At 36.5% G+C, this 20,443-nt stretch overlaps 1 protein-coding gene across 1 annotated transcript in view; it reads right to left on the minus strand.

Moving 5' to 3' along the window:
* Window positions 1–20,443, minus strand: part of CAMKMT (calmodulin-lysine N-methyltransferase) — a 211,338-nt gene that overhangs the window by 6,227 nt on the left and 184,668 nt on the right. Inside the window, exons 8-10 of the mRNA XM_066178491.1 lie at window positions 13,581–13,655; window positions 6,444–6,507; window positions 562–693 (exon numbers count right to left, since the gene is read on the minus strand). Of these exons, the coding sequence (XP_066034588.1) occupies window positions 562–693; window positions 6,444–6,507; window positions 13,581–13,655 (271 nt within the window). The remainder of the gene's footprint in view (window positions 1–561; window positions 694–6,443; window positions 6,508–13,580; window positions 13,656–20,443) is intronic.

Here is a 20,443-nt window from a genome sequence, read left to right on the forward strand (position 1 = left end):
ATGTAAGCAAGCTTAGAAATCACACTCAGATAAGTGCTTTTGACCTAAATCTTGTAGCACCTCGATCTGACATACAACCCCACAACTGTGAAATTCTGTATGAGATTTAGCAGTTTGAAGCTGCCAACTGACCCAGCCATAAAGCAGCCAGAGATAAGGATTTATGGTACGATATGATACAATTAGACATTCACCTCCTATTTATTACAGTCCATTTCAGTATATAACCTATTTAAAACTTGCAGGCTTTTTATTAAAATGTAAATGCTAGTGTGCTGTATATTTATAGGCAGCTAACAACAACAAGAAAAGACTCTCATAAATTAGATTTCCATGAATGAAAAGGGTAAACAGGAGATGCTTCTGCAAAACTCTTCTAGACGTGCAGAGATAAAGGATGGCTCTACCACACAAAATAATCAGATACAAAAATAGCTGTTCAGAAACAGCACACCTAAGGAGTACTTTAATCAAACATTTAGGTTACCTGCCAAAAGGACCATGATCTCTTCAAAATGCAATGCGGATTAAAGTGTTATCTAACACAAGCAGAAAACTAACCTTGGAGTGGAAGTTCGAAATGTGTTCATCATAATTTTCATGTCTTTGGATAGAGAAACCAGCTTTTTCAGCTAGATTGCAAAACTGGTTTAAAGTATTCCCTCGGAGTGGAGCAAATACCATTGCTTTTCCCTGGAACATTAAAAAGAGAATTTATACATTTTTAAAACTGGAAGGGAACCAGATATAGCATACACCTCACTAAGCTTTTAATATGCTCAAGCTGGAAAAGTCAATTGTTCTCTTGTTAAAGTACCAAATTATGGTAACACAAATAATTGCTAAAAATATGCAAGATTTCTGTGATTAAACAAATGCAATCTAGAAAGTAATAAATAAATATTTTCTTTAGAAAACTGCCAACTGCAATACATCTGCTTCTTTTCATATAATAATGGTGTCTGTGGATTACCAAAATAAAACACAGAAAAAGCATACAAAACATACACTCAATGAAGAATCCATTTGTTAGCTCATGACCATGCAAAGACTGTAAATAATGATTTTCTTTTTCCTCTCTCACACATAGGAGAGTACCTCCCATTTGCTGTGAGTGGAATTACAACAGTATAAAACAAGGCAAAATGGTAGGCAAATCAGATCCAATCATTAGTTTTTCAAAGATTTCAAACGACATGAGCAGTGCAACTAAATTTGACCTTAAATTGCTAAATTGTATTTAAATCAAGAATTAATGTTCCTGAGTACTAACTCTGGTTCTTGCAAGATGATCAGGCCATTTATGATGCCTAAGCAATACATTATGGTCCATTACCTAATTTTTTATTCATCCTTCTGTATTTAAGAAAACAAAAATTACTGCACCTTGAACTGATAGATTTTAGACACTCTGTGCAAAGTACTTGCTCCAAACCTAACCTACTTGATAGAGCATTTCTTGAAGTCTTATTTGCAGAATTAATTCTAATTGGCTGAATACTGTGTTCTGTCACATGGAATGAAAAGTAGCTGAAGAGCTGTAAGCAAAGGTTAATATCAGCCAACAGCATATCACACTGAGGGGACCCACAAAGATTACTGTAAGTTCCTGTATTTAACTTTTATGTTAATGAGAGCTAAGATTAATTTGTGAGGTGCTGTAATCAAGCAAAGAGACAAAAAAAAAAACATTTTTGGGGATCTGAAAAAGTTGTGAAAGGATTCGATGCTGTGGAAGTACATTTAGCTTGAGAAAATGCAATCTGTAAGCCACAGGAAAAGAGTGATCAGTGCAAAGAATTTCAATAAGAATGTTGGAAAGTTACAATGCTGACACAGACACTTAGTAAGGAGAATAGGGAACAAATCTCTGTCTCACACGTGCACATGTACAGCAAGACAATGCACAGTGAGGCAGCAATAAAAATGCTATGTCAATACCTATGGTGCTAATGTGTACTTCAAAGATTCCAACCATTAACACCACAACACTATATTTATTCTCACAACAGCTCGGTGAGATAGGGAAATGTTGTTACCCTCATCTTTCTCATGGGAAATTTAAGCACAAAGGAGTCTTAGGGCAATATCCAAAGCAACTCAACTTCTGTTCATTTGTGTATCTGTAGCTCTAATTCTGTGGCAAAATAAGAGGTGCAAAGGCGTGTAACTCCCACCAAAGGCATTGGAATTGCTTATGTAAATTCTTAAATTCTGAATATAGGCTCAGCTCAGGATGAAAAACATTAAACACAGGAAATTCACAATCGGTTCCCTCACATCCTTGGCATGCTTTAATGTCGTCATCAGACAGAAGCGGGCGGCAAAGGGAGCCTTCAGCTGAGGATCCTGCCCCTCCTGCTGCCATCTCACACTCCCCAGAATGTTGTTCTGCAGAAACCCTTCCTGGCATAAGAAGGCCAAGACTCCTCTGAAGATCCTCATTTTCATGATCACTGTAATGGGAAAAATGTTCCTCATCCAGGGCTTACTGACCATATGATTCACACGGGAACTTCAGATGTGACTAAACCTCATGAACAGAGACTGCTGGGGGCTGTAGACCCTACACTGGCCACTGACCCAGCAGCTCTGATAGGGTGCTTGCACTACAGCACCCCTTGTCCCATCTGGAGTCAGCAGTCCATGCAGTCATCCCTTCTCATATTCTCTGAAGACTACTTTCGATTAAATTTGAAAGAGTAATACAGTAAAATAGAATGTATCATGGTATGAAACGTCTTAAATCTAACAAAAAATCCTGAAATAACTGTGAAAAAGGGGAATGGCTTTTATGGAAATCACTACACAGTTACTTTTGGCCAGCTCCTTAACTGGTGTAAAAACCTGTTAATCTGTTGACTTTAGTGTGCATCTACAACACCTATGGATCTTGCACTCACCAAGAAATCATGATTAAAGTTTAATACCACAATAATCTCCTTACAACTGGCAGGTACTGTGGTCAATTCTGGTCTATCACAATCTGAGTTTAAAGCACTTTTTTTGTCATTTGCCCAATCTCTGTGATTCTGCTACCAGTGGTGGGGCTGCATTCACATTTCTAATTATAAAATATTTTTCATTCCTTGGCTGCTGTACAACAAAAACATTAGATCAGTGGCCTGATTCTACTCTTGATGGACTATTCCAAATTTAATTCTAATTCAAAAGTGTCTCCTAGGATGATGTTTAAAGGATGACGTTTAAAATTCAAAACGGCCTTTCCTCAGATGGAAAAACACTTCCAGTAAACTTGTGAACAAAACAGAGGAAATGCCAGTTCTGATAGTTTGAAGTGTCACTAAAATGCTACAGTAAGACAATGGGTCATTCATATTTTGGATGTGACTATGACTAACTTATCAATTATTACTAAATGTAGTCTTATTTGCTGGTACTAAGTTCAACAGAACCCCATTGACTTCATTAGGATTTTGAATGGGTAGGCCACAGAAGAATCAAAGCCTTGATAAAATATTGTTCTTAATTAGGGAAATATGCAAACAAACAAATGCTAATTCTGAGATTGAAATTAAAAGTAAATTTTAATGATATAAAAAAACACCTAAATGTTGGCAAATCAAACCAAGTAGATTGAGAGAAATAAAATACAGCCATTCAAGACAAATTTGTTCGATGTAATATTTCTGTGTCTAATTCTTTGAATGGGTTTAAAGGTGACATTTGCCTCAGTAACAAATTCAGATAGAAATTTCAACCCTCAGTAACTCAGTGAGCTGCTCTATTCTCTCTGTGAATTTCTTCCTGTGCCAACACAACTGTCCATGTGGTCAATACTAGGAACCAGATGATTGAAATGATCAGAGTCCTGTTTCAAGGAAAACAAAAAGTCACCCAAAACACACCATTCTGTGCCATAAGGATTCTAATAGGCAGAAATATCATCCTTACTGAAAAAGGAAATACCACAGATAAATTTTAAATTAACAGTAGGAACAGACTATGTGTTCTGAATCTCTCCTTCAAGAGAGCTTTGCAAGGATATATGTTATTCTCTGTTTACTCCACTTTTTCTGTTAGTATTGCTGGTTATTATTTTCCCCAGATACTAGTTGTATCCTAGTTCTACATTTGAGACAAAACAATCAATTTAGAAGAGTGAACTTAAAAAAAGAAGTTTATACCTTAGCTTGTGCATAAACTAATGCCTATAAATTATTCTTAATTATTGCAACTGGAAAATAAACTCACTATTGATTTATTTGTCCTTTAAAAGCCCAAGTATAGTGCCATTTAGTAAAGTGTCCTCTGACACTATAGTCACAGACAGATAAAAATATAGATAAAAATCCTTAGATTTATACAGGTTAATATGAGCAGTGAAATCGGTAACTATTTCATACTTGGGACTGCATCTTTTGGGATCTTGAATGAGCATACTTTTTTTTGTATCTTTCAAACCATGAAGGCATATGCTTGAAGGCATCTCTGCTGAACACGTCATTTTTGGACCAGAGAGCTCATTTAAGGGGTCTGTACTCCCAGCTCTCATCCTATACAATAGTTTGCTGTCCTCTTAGTTATAAATTACAGTAATTTGCAAGGCCATGCCATAAATGGACATCCATCCATACAGCCATCCATAAAGTGAACTGGGCAACTGAATTTATTTAAAAAATACAGTTTGGATAGGGGTCCAAAACTCTGCAACAGAAATTCCAGTGTGGAGTATGAATTTCTTAAGCTAACTTTGCTGATAAGAAGTAGGAACCATTTGCTGTGCCTAAAATGCACGGCAAATAGGTGCTAGGTTATTATTAATGACTATGCTATTAATCACAATGTGCAGAAGCAAACACGATTAGGAAGACAGGCAACAAAAAACCCGTCTCCGATTACTCCGTCTATACTCACGAAGGAGTGGAGCTCATATGCTCTGAAATACAAAGGCATGTTCTGAATTTGAATTAGCTGATTGGAGTTAAAGAGAAACAAAGTCACGCCAGGTTTGGCTTAAAGTCAGCCAAACAATCCCACAGTTACCAGGGCACCTCTTACATACTCTCACTCATGCTCTTCTTCCCCAGTGACCTTCCATGGAGCCACTAGAGAGGCCCATGGGAATACCAGAAGAACCAGCTGCTGACATTGATCTGGGCTGAAAATTTTTTTATTATTATTTTTTTTTAACTGGGATCTGCTTTCTGTTCCAGATTACCTGTGGTCCCAAAAATTACTGCACTTCAACAACTGTTGATATATCATGAAAGTCAGAATGCATGACTCTGAGCAGGAGTTGCCTAACCTCTTCTTACTGCCACTGACAGAAATATCCGTGTAACCTTTTCCCCAGGGTGGCTACATTTCTCCTGTCGTCCTGGCAGCCTTGCCCCACAGCTCATTAAAATAATTCAGTCTTAAGTAACTTGCCTTAGGTCACTCAGGAAAGTCTAGATAGAACCAAGAATAGAAACCTGATCACTCTAAGCAAAGAATGGGATTACTTACACAACTAAAATGACTGGGGTTCTTAAGCCTTTGCACGTTTGAGTCTTCTATGCCTTTTACAGAGAAAATCTCTTGTACAAAAGAGTACACTGTAAATTTTAAATAAAGTTTGGAAACTCACTGCTTGCATAAAATGTTTCCAAATTTAAAGTATACCTTATTGGAAGATATATATGTTAAACATGAAACATAAAATTTCTGTTTCAAAATCCTACTTAGAGCAATTATTTAATGTTTTTTTGCTTTTCTTCTTTTGGTTTCTTCCATTTTTTAAATATTTGGGACGATATATATATTTTATATATGCACATAACAACTTTTTTTTTTGCCCGTAAGTCTCTCATTTAAACAGCCCAACAGATTTAGATTGATAAAATATCTCCTGAGTGACACTCATGCAGAACATGTAATCATTTTACGAAGAGCATAATTTCATTATTTTCTATGGTATAAAACATGTAAACACAGGGCTTACCTACAGAAAAACGTTTTAAGCCACAGTATACATATAAGGGATTTGTTCATTTTATATAAACATAAATGAAAAGGAAAAAATATTCTTTCATAATAAATAAATATACAATGATAAAGGTTACAATTGAAGGGATTAAAAATGACAGAAGCCAACATAAAAACTTTCAATATCGTATTTTACTTTAGTATGAAGACATTATTATCAAAGGAAAATACTTGAGAAACGCTTTGATAAAAATAATCTGACGCTATCTTTGAAGCGGTTTCATTTATTTTACTACCCACTGTGTTCCTTATCAGAAGGCCAAGTATAAGAAGTTTCCTAGTTTATGATTAGGAAAGAATCTGATAGATTAGAAGACTCAATTGAAGTTGGACATAATAAGTATTAAAGTATTACATGACATTAATCCTGCCATTCCATTACTCTCTCAATCATTGTGCACAGACTAATTATTCTGAAGCCAGTGTTCAGGAGAAAATAGAAACATACTTACACTGGGTTGGAGTAATCTCTTTATTGCATCAACAAGGCTAGCTCTGTACTGGTCCAGAAACAGGCTGACATTGAGAAGAGAACAGAATCCAGATTAAAATGGGTTTTCAATTCTAATGATACTAATGCAGATAAGTACAAGGCCAATTACATATGTTTACACAATGCTGTAAAAGAGAAACTGTGGTCTACATTTCTATGCAGTTCAGGTACTTTTAACATTCAAAAAGACATAAAATGAAATACAATCTAAACTAAAGCTAAATTATCAGCATGAAACAACTCTTTATATAGCTGAAATTCACCAATCAAACATGCTAGCTATTAAAACAATACTGTATCTGAAATGAGGATCAAGATAAAAAGTTAGCATTTTACAAGTATATACAAGGGGGATGGAGTTTCAAAAAATATTTTCTATTGTATTTCAGGTGTTACTATTAAGGGTATTTTTTTTCCTTCTACCTTCACAGTTTTGGCATTAATTCTTACCTATTATACATATTTGCTATATTTTAATATCTATCTCTATCTATCCCTATAAAGATTTACAAGACCCTACCTCCTCCCTCTCTCCAACGCTGTCGAAATACAATGGCCCAGATTGTACAGAGTTGTCATCTCTCAAGAGTGCAACCCTTCATCTTCAGCATGGGTCCCGCAAGGATAGCAGCAGAGTCAATTTTCCCATGCAATGTTGCCAACACGCTCAGCCCTATTTTGGTGTGATTACCTCATGATTTGAGGGGATAATTCATTCTTCATGCCCCTCAGTACCCCTCAGTTAATGTATATACTAATAGTGGCAACCAGGGTGCCAATCACTCTTGACTAGATATTTGTGGACATGTAGTTACTGTGGATGAGTGCATTTACAATGGTTAGTGAACAACCATCTGATAGCAACTGATGCCTTTCAGTCCTTACTACCGTGGGCTGCATTTATATTGGTGATTCAGATAAGAAACTCTATCAAGCAGGCCACAGATAATGTGATTTTTTTTTCTTCTCCCCCCCCCCCCCCCCCCCAGTTTTCTCTGTAATAAACTGCTTGCCAGCTTGTGTCAAGTTCAAGTTTCATACTACATGGCATTTTGTCCATTCTCTAGGGGTTTTTTAATATACTCCCCTTCCTTTAATTCTCAAACTTCTTTTCTGGAGATGTGGGTAATTTTTTTTTCCAGGCTTGAAATTCAAAAAGAACATAAAGAATATATGGAAACTTGAAGAGAAAAAAGTAGTCTGCCAACCACAGGCCTTTCATCAACAACAGAATATGTGTGGATATTTAGGTAAGGGCACTCCAGAGCTCTCAAGGAGAATACTGTATATTATATACACCATAGAGTTGAGCTGCTGTGCAAGAACTGTGAATTTTTGCGACTCTGGAACAAACAAACAAAATAACACAGAAGAAAACTTACAAGAGACTGTATTTCATTAGCAAAAACTGGCAGAACCTCACACTGTTGAGAAAATATGGTAGAATGGGTATCTAGGCATGCTGAAGAACATTCAACATATCAGTATACATTGAAGAACATTTAATACAGAAGTATGATCTTCTGAATTTCTCCTCAAGAATGAAGTACTAGCTAACAATTTCCCTGATAGCCTTGCTTACAAGAAAATTTAAACTTGAGCAATTGACATGACGACTCCCCCTCAGCCTTGATTTATCTTCCTGGAAGAACTTTACTGAAAACATGGATGTTTAAATTTAATTAGTTGAAAAAGCAGCTCTTATCTCTGATGTCTCTTGGGTGTTTTAATGACATTCACCTCATGTTGATCCCTATACAGACAGATTTCGTAAGACACTACTTCACTGGGAACTTAACCACCTGCAGAAGAAGTGGGATACATGATTCCTCTCCTGAAAGAGTAGCGAAAGGTAATTAATTTTCTTCAACATGAAACATGGCAAGTATGCACACATTTAAGACTTCCTGGGATCCTATGGAAACAGAAGTACATTCTGAATTAAAAGTGCATTTATAATATTTTTATTATTGAAAGCAGTGTAGTGGAAACACAATCTTGGGGCAGCATAGCAGTATTAAAATCCCCTTTTCATGGACCTGAATTCCATTCTCTTTTTTTTTTTTCCCAATGAGATAGGGGCACAACTGCCGCTACCCATCTTGTTCCTTTACAGTGAGAACTACAGCCCTTTGTTTATCAACAACTGAGTGTCTGAAAACTTAAAATTTTTCTGTCCAACCTCAACTGATATTTTGGTGGCACGGGAGGCAGACTCTTACCCTCTTAGCTTAGGAAACCCAGATAACCTGAGACAGTTGCCCCAAGCTGTCCTGCCCTCCAAGAGCCTGTCCCTGGGAACATGACTCCAACTGAAAATAGTTTCTCATACTGTGATTTCCAAACTGTTGCTCTGTGTGTTGCTCTGTTACTCTGACCAGAAGGAGCAGAGAAGACTGAAGCTACTGCAACACTACTCCAGAAAACACCTCTATCCTCCCTTTGAGTCGGGGGACACCTTAAATGAGGAAAATCCTGAAGAAGTCATTAGATAATCTGTGCTGCAGACAGAACAGCATAGGATTTGGCCCACGCAAGGGGATTTAGTCACGCAGTTTTTCCTACCAGTAGAATTGTATGACTAAATATTACCACAGCATACTGCAAATGTCCCTGAGAGCAGCCTTCGAAGCTCACAACATGTGAGTTCCTGTGTCACCTGCTCTAGGTGATCCTACCTTGGCAGGCAGGTTAGACTTGATGATCTCCAGAGGTCCCTTCCAACCTTAACAATTCTGAGATTCTGTGAATAGCTCAGTAAAATTAATTCATGCATTGTTCTAAACCACTCACACTCAGTTCTCACACCTCAATTCAAATTTGGCTTAAGCTTGCCATTACTTTTAGTGGTAATATTTCATGTTTATGTGGCTCAGGACAGGAATAGCAAGGTTTTCTTGGGTCAGGAAGGAAGTTTCAAATCACAGAAGTAGAAAGGTGAGAACACGGTTGATGATTTGGCTTTTGTTTAGGCAATTCTCTTAACATGTGAAATCTGGATGAACAGGCAGGTGACACAGTCACCTCTCTCTTACTCTTTTATTAAAAATTTAAATTGCCATTAAAGCCAAAATGAAAGTTTATATCAAAACTGCAGAAAAGTAACAGTAAGCCACAAGGAAATAAACTTTAAAAAACAAGTAGATTCTTAGTTTGCTTCATGCTAATATCCCCTCATCTCTACCTCACAAAAACCATATATTTTATAGGCTACGATGTGAATTCTTTGGTTTTTTGCATGCTCTGCCATTGGTAAGAGTTGAGTTTACAGGTGGACCTCAGATACTATTACATTCATATGCAGTGTCTAATATATACAGACATTTATTTTTTTGTTCACTTTCAACTACATGGGTGACGTAAACTAGAAAGACTCATTTCCATGTCATCAGGTTCCAATGCACTTGAAAGTGTGTGCCAGAAATCAGGCCTAAAATAGAGGGACAGATGTCTTACTGCATTCCTGCAAAAAGAACTGCTTATAATAAGTGAAAAAAACTAACAGAGACAAAACTGACATATTTTAAGGTATTTAAAGAATACTTTCAGTTCAGTTCTACATTCCTGGCAAAGACACAACTCCCCGTGACTTCAGCAAAAATCTCAGCAGTGAAAGTAATGTGGGATAGCTCCCCCTGGCCTCTGCTATGTGAATACTTATCCATGTGCCAAACTTTAGGAATAGAATCATTCTAAGTAAATAGAGCGGGATATTACACGCATTTCCAAAACGATACAGGGTTCTAAACCACTGCATCAAAATAAGTTTGAAAACTTGCTTCACAATAATGTGAAAGATAAAAATTTTTTTATTGTCTCAGTCCTCTTGGCCTTTACTCTCTCCTTGGATTAAAAATCTCAGAATTTTTTTCCTCATTAAAGAAGAGTATGTACACTATTTAAATAATCAGAAAGCTGAGACTCTCAAGAGTTTTGGAAGAGTCTTGGGTTTGGCCTGTCCATCCAGGCACCCATTTCTCCTTCTCTATACAAACTCACAATTCCAGCACCTGTATGATATTATATCCACAGGTGTAGGTCAAATGAAAATCAAAAATTCTGACAATCCTCATTTGGCCTTAAAACTCCCCCTGAAAAATACGAGAAGGCTGGATAGGTTCTGAAGATACCATTATTTCAGTATTTTTTTTACTGTATCCTTCTTCCAGGTGTAGCCTCATATTGATTTTTTTTTTTTACTTATTTTTATCCAATAGTTGACATTTTAAAAATTATTTTGGAACTGCTGAACCGTGAAACTATTTTATTGTCAACATCCTGAATGGTTAAGTAATGACTAGCTTTCACAGTTTGCCTCTTATTTATTTTATAATCTAGTTGAGCTACTAAATTTAGCTGTTAACTAATAGACTGTTTGTTCTGGGAAATAACTTATTTTCCACTCCTGCACACAAGGTTTATGAAAGTCTGACTGTAAATATATGAATATAAACATATCGCTGCTTGCTGTAATCATGTACATTTTTACTTGAATCTCCATGTGGATTTGGAATATGTTTATGAATAGAGCTTGTTTTCATGTAAATGGGATCAAGCAGTACCACTGGTTAGCTATTCAGAGAATCAGACAATATCACCCTTGCTGGAAATACTTCAATAAAAATTTATCCATGTACCTAATATTTGAACTCAGATTTTTTTGCTTTCTAGTTCTCTGTTCTAATCTCAGATTTTATTGACTGACAATGAGCTATATGATGGTGTTACACTAAATGCAATCTATTTTATCTGTTTTTGTCACTGCATACTTCAGGTTTCAGCTGAGAAGCTAGAAGAAAAGAGATTTTTTTTCCTCTTCAGTGGCAGCCCAAAAAATTCAGAGAGCAAAAAATCCTGCCAACAGTTTTCAAACCGACTCTATATTGCTGAAGAGAAATACATGAAAATGAAAAGAAGATTTGAGTTTGATAAAGCATGGAACATTTTTTTCCTCAGCCTTTTCATGTACCAGAAAGCCTAGTGTCCATAACTAAAAGAATTATTTCTAAAAGAAATAAACAATAAAGGGATTTTCATGTTCATTAAACTATATATATATATCTATGGGCACTTACAATCAGAAAATATAAATAATTTGTGAATAAACCCACATTCTTTAAACTAACCTGCACACTTCTATTTTTTTTTTTTTAGAAATCTATAAATATTCATACACTTACCTGCATCTTAAGTGCTTCAAAATAAATGTACAAAATGCAGGGATTGCAAATGCATTGTGTATTTTACCTGTCATGTCTGATTCTTTGTTTCCTAAAGAAACCACACTATTTCCAAACAGACTGGGATGGGTATTAGGCCAGAATATTACTGAAAAAAACAACTTAAGTCTTGCTCCACTCTGCTGTACTCCCAGCACAAATAGGATGACATGGTGTGAGTATCAAGAATACAAGAGACAGCACAGCCAGGTTGTTTTGATATTTGTGTGAAGAACAAATTTAACTCTAAATCTCTTGGCAAGACCTTGCTTCACCCACATAATCTGGAGAACATCCATATGTGAGCCTTGTCTAAGCCTCCGAGAAGACTGCTGCCCTCCTGCTCATGTCCGCCAGCACTCTGATCTGACTTTCATACTTAATCTGATCTAATCCTGTCCAGCATTAACTTCATCTGTGCAATGAAACCTGGAGTATCCATTCTAATATTTGGTGAGGAAGGCATTTACTAAATTACTTGCTGAAATCATATGGTGTTGTTTAGCTCCTTATTTTAATCAGATGATGCATCTCTGAGGCACATTATCAGCGATTAGTTAGAAACCCTCCTCTGCCCTTTTTGGGAACAAAGAACTTTTCTGAAATTAAATGTTAAGAGAAACAAAGCACTGTTGCATTCTGACAACAAATAGGTGTTAGAAAAAGGCAAAAGATCACTAAACACATTTTCTCCAGAGCTATACAAAACCAATAACTTTGGGAAATAAGACGAGTTTGCTTAAAAAGCATAATATGAAAGAAAAACAAAAGCTTTAGAGGAATATAAGAAGATATTTTAAAAGAACATTGTTTTAAAAAACAATAGACGGCTTCGTACTTCCCTTTGCCTCTTCCTTTAACTACTTCTAGGTAAGGTACATAAATTTGTTGAACTGAGCAGTCCTAGGAAGTCTCTGCTTCCAGAATTTGGTCTCACACAATGGTTATGTGTCACAAAACATAAACAGCTTTTTTTTGTTTTGTTTTGGACATTTAATGGGTCAAGAGCAAATATCCATGAAGGAAAGACAGATTGGTTTAAAAATATCTACTCTCCTAAATAAAATCTGCACAGCTTTTTTTTTTTTTTACACTGTCTACATTTATATAACATATAACAATTAATAATGTACCATTTTTAAAGCTAGCCTGCAGCAAATACGGCACAGCACAATCCCACATATGAAGTATCAGAAAAGGGTTGTGTCAATAATCAAATCTATTTGCATAAATTATTAAACAAGATACCATATTGCTACATGTATCTACCTTTTCATAAATTAAGTGCTGTACTCCTATTTCCCTTACTGTGAATTATCTTATAATTAACACGTGCCTGTGTAAATAATATAAAGCCTATACCTCCAAATATTGATGTCAAATAGATTTAAGAAACAAAATGTGGTGGGGGTGGAAAAAAAAGGTTTGAAAATCTCTTTTTCCTTGGAAAGATTTTCCAGGGAGCAAAAAAATATATCCCCTTATATCAATAGTCAGATCTTTCCTGAGAAGTAAGCTAATTGAGCTGTTTGTGTTGATAAACTCCCTTTTCTCCAGACTGTTCCTCACTGAGCCATAATTATTTGCAATTTGCCTAAGTCGTCCATTTACTGATACGTCAAGCATGAAACAGAGGCAATTCCAGAAAATGGAAATGCTTCTCAAAATCAATCTTTGGGAAATAATGTGGTAGAAGTTACTGTGTGATAGAAGACTACCTTATAACTGTCACATGGAGATGAATATTAATTTGTTGAGGTTAAGGTGGCTTTGTGCTTCATTTGTTGACTTTGCTTAGCCATCAGCAAGCAGCACAGTACAATTACTCCAGCAAAGCTATTTTTCTAACGTGAGTTTTATGATTTTTATGTACTTACCAGTCAGCACACATAACAATGTCAAAATGTCCTTCCAGTTGAGAGACATCTGTCTCATTATCCCATCGTAAAATGCTAGAGGAAAAAAAGATTCAAAAAAAAAAAAAAAGAAAAGAAAAGAAAAAAGGACTTACATTTTTCATCTTGAGATTTTTAAAGTATTAATATTATTCTTATGTGACACAGAAGTGTTTATAAAAGGGCAAACTTGTTACTTTCAAAGGTGAAGGTAAAAATCCTATTCTGTACATTTTTAAGGTTATAAATCTCAAAGCTAAAGAGCTATTTTACATTGTAACAGAAAGGCACTCAGGTTCTCATGAGTGTATCACCAACAACTATGCCTTTCTGAATGAGTGGCACATGCACAGTTTCAGTTTTTTACCCCTTAACATTATTGCATGAGGAAGTGAAGTCAAAGTATTGACAATCTGAATGAAGCACAAATCTGCAGAATAGATGTGATTTCATGGATCTCCGTTACATCTGGCAGGCATTCAGTTGTGTTTCTCATTGATGAAGTGAGCATTCACTTGGGCTGGAGGGAGGAGAGACAGGGTGAAAAAATGCCAAGTTTAACTTCAATGCCAGTTATGTTGCCACCGGCAAGCTTAAAAATACAGCAGTGCTGACTCTGTCAACACCTATTCTCTCATAGGCGATAAGATATTTACTTCTAAGATACCCAGTAGTAGGCAAAAATTCACATATGTACAAAGTTCTTCTTTGTTTATAAATGCTGCCGATTTATGTAGCTGCCACAAGGAATTTCAGTACTTCACTCCCATCTAAAAAATAGCAACTAGTATTGGAATTTACTGCATACTTTAAATGTCATTACCCCAAACATTTGGAGCTGCATTTCTATTTCTAGGCTATTTTAAAAAAAAGGAATCTATCCTTTTTCATTTCCTGGTTATTTATAATAGAAAGTAGATAAATATTTATGGGAAAAGCACTTGTGGGGGAAGGGTCTAATCTGATCTTGTCAGGTTGTGCATGCTTATCTCAGTTTTGTATGAGTCTTGACCAAATAGACCCTTTAGTCTTCCTGCAGCTATAATCTACTTCTGGTTAAAAGCCATCTCCATTCACATCCTACTCCTAATATTTAACTGGGGATCAGTTTATAATGTGTCCATTCAGAAATGTTCCTTAAGTATACAAGAAAAAAAGGGAATTTTGTACATTGACTATGCGGTATGCAAAAATGGCTCATAATTATGAAGATAAATAGACACAGGGCCATGAAGAATTAAGGTACCACAATATGCCTGTACATGTGCACACACACAAAATTTGAGACAGAATGCTTTTAAAACATGGAAATTGTGAAAGGAGAGGCCCAGTTGGTTGGCAAAGCTTTGATTGTGTGGGGGCTCAATGTAACTGAACAGATCAGGACTCATTAGCCCATTTGCCCTCCTGGAATTTACTGTGACAATCCAAAGACAGAAAAGAGTAGATTAATTTAATTTTTCCCCCTCAAATTGAAAGTAATCCAGATTTTAGAAGCCTAGGTAGCTTTGCACACTGGCACGCAGCAGGCATCCAGTAGTGGAAAGTGACAAAGGAGAGTTCTCACTCTCAGCTGCTGGCTGCCTGCTGGCTACCAGCAGCTTTTTCAACCCTGTTTCCGTGGAAACTTAGGTTAGAATGGTGAAAATTAGGTAAAGGTAAGTTTTGTGGGTTTAAAGCACGCACTCTAATACTTTAAGAATCCTGAAGCAGAACTGGAAATTGGTGGAAGAACTGTGAGCCTTAAAAGGCCACCTTTGGTTCTCATTGCTACAGAAACAGAGATCTGATCTTTACCACTATAGAGATTTGAATTATGACTTTTTTAACCCATATATTTACTATTCTTCACACATCCAGTTGGGAAGGAAGCACAAAAAAACCAAAACCAAACCCACCCTCCCTCTTGTTTCTGTCGGGTTTCTGCTGGGCAGCCAAAACACAGCATTTTCTGTGCACAACTACTGTAGGCGCAGAGGAGTTTCTGTCAGGAGGTAAAAGCTCATAAACCAAAGTACTGAGCAAAATACGGAACTGACGAATTGCCAGCAGCATGAGCAGTGGTGCAACCTGACTGACATCCATATTGTTAAAAGGAGTGAGCCATAAGCCACCCATAAGCCAATCTTTCTCCCTTTTTCTGACCTGCTACAAAGGCTGCTTTTGGTCTCTACCTTCAGTACAGCTGCATTCATGAAGATACAATAATTATGCAAAGTCCAATGAAAAATTTACCAATTCAAAATGAACTTTGCCATATATTTCCCAGAAGTACAGGAAAGTCTTTATTCCTGCAGGGAAATCACCATGTAAATTAAATATCATTTGTAAAAAAGATAAACACTAGTGGGACTCATCCTGGTCTGACTCAGGATGTGTGCACACTGGTGGGAGAGATGGAATTGCAGGCTGTATGTATTTATCCATGCTATCTTTAGCTAAGTGCAAGCATGACTACTTAGGGAGGCATAGCCAGGGATGTCAAATGCAGTACTGGCTGCAACCTCCAAAACAGTTTCAGTAGCTAACCCAGGGCTACCCTATCTACACTGTTACCTGCTTACACAGATTTGCAGGAGCTGCAGTCGAACATCTGCACCCGCACCCGCACCTGTAAAGCAGGCATGTCCCTGCATATCTGGGAATCAGAATCAATTCTGCTCAGAGTTGGCACAATTTCACCATTAACACCGGTGGCAGAATCAGCCTGGTTCTGAATCAGCTGTTCTGAGTTCTAGTGCTAATGAAAGCAGTGAATCAGACTTAGTACTTATATAAATACCATGAACTAGCCCCCCCAAAATTTTGTAATCCAAATGCAGTTCCTGACTGTAAAATACAGAAAAACCCACTGATATTGCAAAACAATCCTGAAAAAGGTAAAGATATGTAGCTAAATACATGTATCTACATGTAGTAAGGGGGTGAGTAACAATAATTTTTCACAAATTACTGAGGATATGACTCTTGGACTTAGTGGTCAGACCTGAAAGAAATGCTGAAGGCACCATGAAGCAAGGACTGATTGCATTTCCATTTTAAAAAAAGTCACTGCCAGGAAATCCAGAAAAGTGATAGCAATGGATATCTGAAAATCTTAGTTTTTATGAAATTTCCTTTTAAAAGTAGAAATAAGTGTAAAAATACCACACCACAAAAAGTCTTTCAAATAGCCAGCATCATGTTGAGTGCCAGCATGAAGAAAATGCAAGCCTAGTTGTATTTTCCTCTTCTTCCTTTCCAGTGATAATAAATTAGCTTATATAAGCCACATTTTTATCTAACGTCACTTTTCTTCCAGCAAAGTAAGTTTTGACGCAACAGCATTTTTATGCCTTTCTTTCGAGGGAAGAGACTACAGTACTAAGAACTGAAATTACACTGCAAATTTGAGAAATGGGCTTTATATATTTCTTTTATATATTTCTGTCCAAGCCACACATTAAGTGCTTTTTTTTTTTAAACAAACAAACCAACAAACCAAAATGCTTAAGGCTGTGTGAAGCCCACTTGACATTATTTTGTATTGGCATATTTAACTCATGCAGGTTTAGATTCTTACAAGTGAAAATAGGCAACTGAGTTTCAGCAGAAAAGGGTCTGAGACCCAATGGAAATATAAAACACCTGGAAGCTCTTTTTTGCTACAAGAACATTAAAAATGAAATAGGGTGCAAGAGAAAAACACTTCTGCACTGTTTAGCTACTACTTAGGTTAAAGTGATAGTGGCTGAAACTTGGTACCCACTAATGGCCAAGTTATGGCCTGTATGAAATGAATTTGACTAGTTTCCAGAGGAAAAGTACTCATGTCACAAATCCATTACAATAATTAGCAATCTTGATGGTAGTCCTAGCAAAAAGGACAAGGACTGAACGAGCTATGGTAAATGAACCATCCTCTCACATGCAGATGTGGCTTCTTCAGGTCAGGGATAAAGCATACTATCAAAATAGTCTGAGAAAAGATGTACTGATGCTTTAGTTTCCTAGGCTGACAACCTTCTACCATTCTGAAGAATTCTGAAACAAACTCCTTTTAAGAAACCCCAAACAACACATGGCACAATCAAAGAAACTCTTCCTTTTTTCCCCACTGGTTTTTCTTTTCAACTGACAAGTAAGCCAGAAAAAGAGATTAGGTTAAGATATAAGAATTATGATAATAGAACATAAAGATCAAGTAAGAAAAACAGAGACTTAAAGCACAAAAAATCACCCCCAAACGGCCCCATGTATTTCAAAGAAAAAAAACACCCCCACACACAGTAAAATAGCCAATGTTGCAGGGATAGTTACAGCAGCCAAGGTTTCTCCTGTACAGTAACTCTAATTTGTGGAAGGTAGCCTGACAAGTGTCTACATTCTTTTCCTTACACTGGTAAAGTATCTCAGCAATCTACAACAAAAGACCTGATTTTACCAGGTTTTATTTCTCATGCAAAATTCTTCATTATTGTTATTATTCTACTTCTGTTATTCAGTGTTTGTCTTCCTAGTGTGTCTAGGCAGGTAACTTATATGACAAAAAAACAGGTTAAGTCTACGATTGTTAAAACTTGAAACATTTCCAAGACCCTCTGAGATGTTCTTGTGATGAATGGCACAAACTAGAGTAGCTCTCAAATTAGCAGATAAGTAGTTGTGCAGATAAAGACAAAAATTCAAAATTAGAAAAAAAAAAGGACAAAAGCCTTACTTGCTTCAAAATGCTTTAGTAGTTCTAATAAGGATTTAAAAAATCATCCCAATTAGCAGATGAACAGCTACCAAGAATCCCTATCTACCCACCTCTTCTTTTCATATTTTAATTTAAGTTTCAATCTTTGAAAAGCATTATCACTGGAAAGTATACAGATCCAGGTAAAAGATTTTGTCTGGAGGCTTATACGACTTTTTCTATGACATTAAGCAAGCAACTTCATTAACACATTAACAAAAGGTAACATCAGGGTGTTTCTCTGCATCTTGATCTTACTTTGAGAGTCCTCAGTTATGTATAAAGATCAAGAAGATGGATTTTAATCTAGTGATAGAGGCAATGTGTACACCTATCATTACAACTCCTCCGAAGAATCTTGCAAAATTGCCTACTATAATTTCCCCATCTTTCTTATTATATTCTCACAAGGCTGATCTTATTTCTCCGCCTTCTTTCACCTTCTGCCTTTCTTACTTTCACTGCTTCACTTTGCTTTGTATTCTTATCCATTATCTCATTCCTTACAGTGCGTATCTGGTTTGAAGGGACTAAAGTTAAGCTTTCAACCACAGCTACAACCATTTTTCCTTCCCTCTTAGATTTCTAAGCATTTCTAATGTGATTTGTACAATCGCCAATGGACATGTTTTTCTAATAATGTCCTTGCAGGTTTTGGCAACTTCCATGTCACTTACTTGCTCTTGTCAAAGTATACTAATGATTTTTCTCAGCTAGACTTAGTATCTACACTTCATTCTCAGTCTCCTGGACATTCCTTCTCTCTTGAAACCAATATATTTGGGTTTTTTACTCTTTGTTTTAATTCTTAATTCCACTGTTTTATGCTTGGGTTCTTTTAATTGTTGTACAATTTTTAAAATGTGCCCTTCTCAAGATTATCTTCAGACATTTCCCACATTTCTCATATTTTCACAATGTTCCACCTCAAACTTCCTCTGAATTTTATTTCTGGGCTATCTCATCCATAAAATCCAAAAAACTACTCATTTCTCTACTTCACACTGTGCATAGAGACCCTTAATTCAGTATTTTTCAGAGCCTCAGAGAGTGAGAAGCTCATTGCATCCTAAGTACCACAAGGCACCGTAATGACATTTTATGGATCCCTTTAGACATAACCATTAATTCTAGTCTGTAATCTAGGCTTAGCTTAGACCTTTCTCCCTGTCTCCATAACTCAGCTCTGCTGCTTACTCTGTCTGCATAGTACCTCTAAGAAGTTTTTTACCAATCCACTCAACCTCTTGACCATGTCATCATCACTTACATCTAAACATCACAATACTGTTCTCTCTTCTCTTGGAAAATGCAGGCTTGCCATATTAATATTTATTCAGTGGGCTGCTAGAGAGGTTGTTTTTCTTGCCTCCAACCTTGATCTTGTCATCTTTCTCTGTCCTCCTCCGGGTAAGTTGCAAGTCGTCGTTTCCAAAAGCTTCACAACAGTTCACATCCCTATTTTTTATCTCTCATTCAATATTGAAAGGACAAGTCCCTTCTTTAATCAGCCCTAATGTCAGTCTACATCTTCCACTTAACTTTTCAAGCAAGCACCTGTACAACTTTCTTCTGCTACATTATCCACAACATTCACAAACTTACTCCATTATCCTTGAAACTGTCCTTCAAAATAGCACCTAAAAAACTGAGAAGAGGCTCTTGTGCCTCCAACTCTGCCTCTCATGCTGACTTCAGTAATCCTTGTTATCCTTCCTCAACATATCTCTCACTGGTGTTAGATCACACATTCACAAGCTGCCTTTTCGCTCAGTGTTTATAAAGTATCTGGTACAACAATTCATGATTAAACCTCATCACATTAACATGGTAACATAAAAGAAGAAAAAAGCCACCACACCCAACTATGGGCCTCTTCAAACTTTAGATATTCTACGATTCCATGATCCTATCTAGGTTTTACTGCCTAAAAGGTCCTTTAAAAAACTGCATTATAAAATTACACACTTGCCTTATTCCTTATTCCAAAAACATATTTTCTCTCTCTTATTTTGTACAACATATTTTGCTAAAATTCAGATGGGTGCATTACAGCTTTGTCTTCAAAACTAACAGTCCTAACACTTACACATTTGCTGCGTATCAAAAGCTACTACGTTTTTGG

This window comes from Chamaea fasciata, unplaced genomic scaffold, assembly GCF_029207755.1.
Source record: "Chamaea fasciata isolate MVZ Bird 193981 ecotype frontalis unplaced genomic scaffold, bChaFas1.0.hap1 SCAF_3, whole genome shotgun sequence".
Lineage (NCBI taxonomy): Eukaryota > Metazoa > Chordata > Aves > Passeriformes > Sylviidae > Chamaea > Chamaea fasciata.